This window comes from Sinocyclocheilus rhinocerous, unplaced genomic scaffold (genome assembly GCF_001515625.1).
Source record: "Sinocyclocheilus rhinocerous isolate Xijiao unplaced genomic scaffold, SAMN03320098_v1.1 scaffold4199, whole genome shotgun sequence".
In the NCBI taxonomy this organism is placed as follows: domain Eukaryota; kingdom Metazoa; phylum Chordata; class Actinopteri; order Cypriniformes; family Cyprinidae; genus Sinocyclocheilus; species Sinocyclocheilus rhinocerous.
This window is the reverse complement of record NW_015658763.1, coordinates 2,159-5,830: the sequence shown is the minus strand read 5'-3', so window position 1 is coordinate 5,830 and position 3,672 is coordinate 2,159. Positions and strand designations below refer to the sequence as shown.

General features: G+C 35.3%; 1 protein-coding gene across 1 annotated transcript in view; it reads right to left on the bottom strand.

Annotated features, from left to right (window-relative positions):
* LOC107723001 (transcription elongation factor SPT5-like) overlaps positions 1 to 3,672 on the bottom strand; it is a 7,687-nt gene that overhangs the window by 1,863 nt on the left and 2,152 nt on the right. Inside the window, exons 2-3 of the mRNA XM_016531503.1 lie at positions 2,614 to 2,817; positions 2,230 to 2,325 (exon numbers count right to left, since the gene is read on the bottom strand). Of these exons, the coding sequence (XP_016386989.1) occupies positions 2,230 to 2,325; positions 2,614 to 2,817 (300 nt within the window). The remainder of the gene's footprint in view (positions 1 to 2,229; positions 2,326 to 2,613; positions 2,818 to 3,672) is intronic.

Below are 3,672 nucleotides of genomic sequence, written 5' to 3'. Positions count from 1 at the left end.
AGTATAATAAAAGATCGATACTTGGCGTCCGTGTATCGATACAGTATTGCCGCGGAAAATATCGCAATACTATGCTGTATCGATTTCCCCCCCACCCCTAATATATGAAATTAGATAATTTGTCAAAATATTACATGCATTTATTATAGCAATAACAATAAACTACTGATTGCTTTGGTTTGGGGTTTTGTGTACATTTTATTGCATTCTATAGCATGTAAATTAATTGTATAATTACACTGTAATAAGGAAACTTTAAATTGTATTATCTTAAACTATATTATATCATATCATATCTGCACTCCATGAGCAGGATTAAATGTGACAAGGTGATGGTAATGTTGCACAGAATTGTCTAAAATGTTAATTATCGCATATTGCATAGTATTTTACATATACTTTGGAGTTTTTTGTTCATTTATAAGCAGTACACAGTATATACTGGATCATGACATATTTAGTAGATTGTAGGACTCCCCCGTAATGGCCAAATAAACGTTAGTCGACTAAAGTTTTATTAGTGGGTTAGTCGCACAAAAAAAAAACTGTCCGTGCCAGTGACGGACAGATCATTAACGGCTGGTCCTTGAGGTAATTACAGTATATCGGACAGAAAATCCAAACGTTCGTCTATCATTCATTCACCTCAAATATGGCTTATCATTAAAACATGCAAGCAGTTGCAACTTTACAAAGCCATTTGCTCTAACATTAACCTGGATAAACGTGCGCTTTTAGGCACATATCCAAGTTTTTCTGCAGTGTGTGGAAGCTATTAGTGCACTAATGCATGACATGAAGGCGCCGGCGTGATCACTGGCATTTTTTCCCGGTAACAGTGAAACTACTTAAAATACGGCACCATTTTTGCTCATACAGATAAGAGTAATACATCATTCGAAACGGTCAAGGGTCTATTTTATTTGTATACTCTCACAATATCAACAAGATGTTGTGCTTTTGTAAAATAAAGAAAACAATCAGGACACGCTTTCTGCCGTCTCGGTTTCAGGTGCATGAGAAATATATCTACAGAAAGCTCAAAATGTCTACTTTAAAATCAACAAATACAAATCAAAAACAAAAACTCTCATTATGTAATCCGTATTAAAGATTTATTTCTCTGTGAAGGCGCGTCACTGTACTGCGGAGATGGCGAGTCAGCATTGTCAACTTCAACTTTGTGGCTGACAGAGTCAGAAAACTACGGTGGCCGAGAGAGCTCAACATGCTACAAAAGAAAAATCATATGCAAAAAAAAAAAAAAAAAAAAAAAACACCAGCAAATTAGGAAAACATCTTTATCAGTTTGACAACACGCGCTGCAAATACTAACAATGCGAGCAAATACAGAAATGTGCTGCAAATATGTACAGACAACAATGGAAATGTTTAAGGGAACGGCAACAAGTGACAAACCTGGCTGGGACATGCTTATCTATATCTTCTCTGAAAGGTGAGATATTTGTTTATTTTAACATCCTGATCATACGATTCCTTAGCTTTTTTGGATATTATTAGCCTAAGTAACCTGATGAAGTACACAATTACTGTAACTGTGTAACGTTATGCAAGCAGACTAACTTACTTTTACAAGTTCCCTTAAGAAAATTAACCATGGCTTTACTATTTAAAAACAAACAAACAAAAAAAAGATTACTATAGTTAAACCATGGTAACCACAAATTACTAATTGCAGCACGTTTCTGTATTTGGTCGTGTTGCAAGTATTTGCACGTTTCTGTATTTTGAGTATTTGCAGTAACATGTGTTGTCAAACGGATGAAGATCTTCCCTTAATTTGTTGGTGCGTTTTCTATTTGCATGTGTTTTTTTAAGTTGCAGTGTGTTGAGCTCTCTTGGCCACCATAGAAAACAATAGTTTATTAATAAAACATAATATCTCCTTGCTATTCTTCCCAATACATAATCATTACCTGTGCCGGTGCTTTTTGGCAAGCTGTGCGTGCGCTTGAATGAAAATAGGCTATATATTAAGGCTCATTATGGTTTTCCACCCAACAGTATAGATTTAATTAATTAAACTAATAAAAACGTGCGATTAGTTGAATAATAGCACATGGAAAAGTAAAAAGAAAAAAGTGTTTTCTTTGCCAAAAATGGTGAGAAAGTTCAAAATAAACACCTCAAGATCACCTAAGACCTTACATTAAGAAAATTAAATCACAACAGTATCTATCACATTTGGTTTCATGATGTCAGCAGTACCTTGTTGTTTTTGGTTGGTGTAACAGGCTCCAAGTGTTCACTTGAAATACTAACGACCTTCTCTGTGTCTTGCAGGAAAACAGAGCACATCCCGCCCTATGTGAAAGAAGAATTTCTCCATGGATGAAACAGTTAAATTATATGGGAAATAACAGGGTATGAATCCTCATAAAATCTAACTGAATGGATTGTAATCACAACAGGGACAAGCTTAATCCATTGCCAAATTTAAAATCAGCCCTGGGCATCTCAGCACTTGATATGCAATATGCAAATCCAAATCTCACATGCTTCTACTTGCAGATTCTTGCTTAAAGTCACAGCACATCTAGATCCCAAAATTCAGATAAAATCAAAATGAACACCACTCAAAACTTCACTCACGGTGACACTCCGGATGACACCGGTCTGATTGATGACGCCTCCGTCCAGGAATGTGTCTTTCACACGCACCATGATGTCTGTGGTGACCCAGTCATTGGAGGCCTGGTCGATGTTAGATCCAGGGGTGTGAGGGTTGTAGCCTCCTGGAGATGGAGCTCCAGGAGTCATTGGACTGTACCCTACTGGACTGGGGCTTGGACTGGCCTGAAGATCACATGCAGCACAAATCAACTCAATACTGTTTGTGCAGCCAATTATTATGAAAAAAAGCCTTATTGCTCCAAGCTAGTGACGTTCTATCATGAGATGAACATGAATGAACATCAGAAGGTTGTTAAACAAACAGTACAAATGACTGAAATCTATTTCATGTAATCACTCAATCAGCTTGTAAACAATGTCACGTAACATTACATTTACCTCAGGAAAAACATTCAATGTCCATAGATTGTTAGTTAACTAGAAAACTCTAGAGATAAGTATTTTGTTAAACATATGCACTATAATATATTCATTATATTCTTACACTAACCTGTTACATATTTAATGTATGTTTGAATAAATCTTTCATAAAGTTATTACATCCACAATTTAAATGTTAATATTGCAGTTTATATTACAGTTAACAAACTGAAACTAAAAAAATAAAAAAAAAATAAAAACTTTAGTTGAGATCAACATTAACTGAAATAAAACAGAAAACAATTTTTATTTCAGCTACTGGCCACGGCAACATTTCTCATTTTTACTCTTATTAGTGAAATAAAGATTATATAGACAAACAAAATAAAAATCGCTCCCACTCTCTCTCTCTCTCTATATATATATATATATATTAGGGCTGTCAAAAAAAAATTCTAATTTCGAATATTCGTCGAATTTAAAATAAAAATCCACATTCGAATGCAAAAACGTTGCATTCGAATTTTAGGTGTGTGTTAAGGAGGCAGCCTTATCAGCGGCGCACGAGATGCGATGATGATGTAAGTGTTGCAGCATTATAATGTTTTTCTTTGCCTATCCAGTTGAAGCCACTAGATGCGGCGCTGCTGCTTTGTT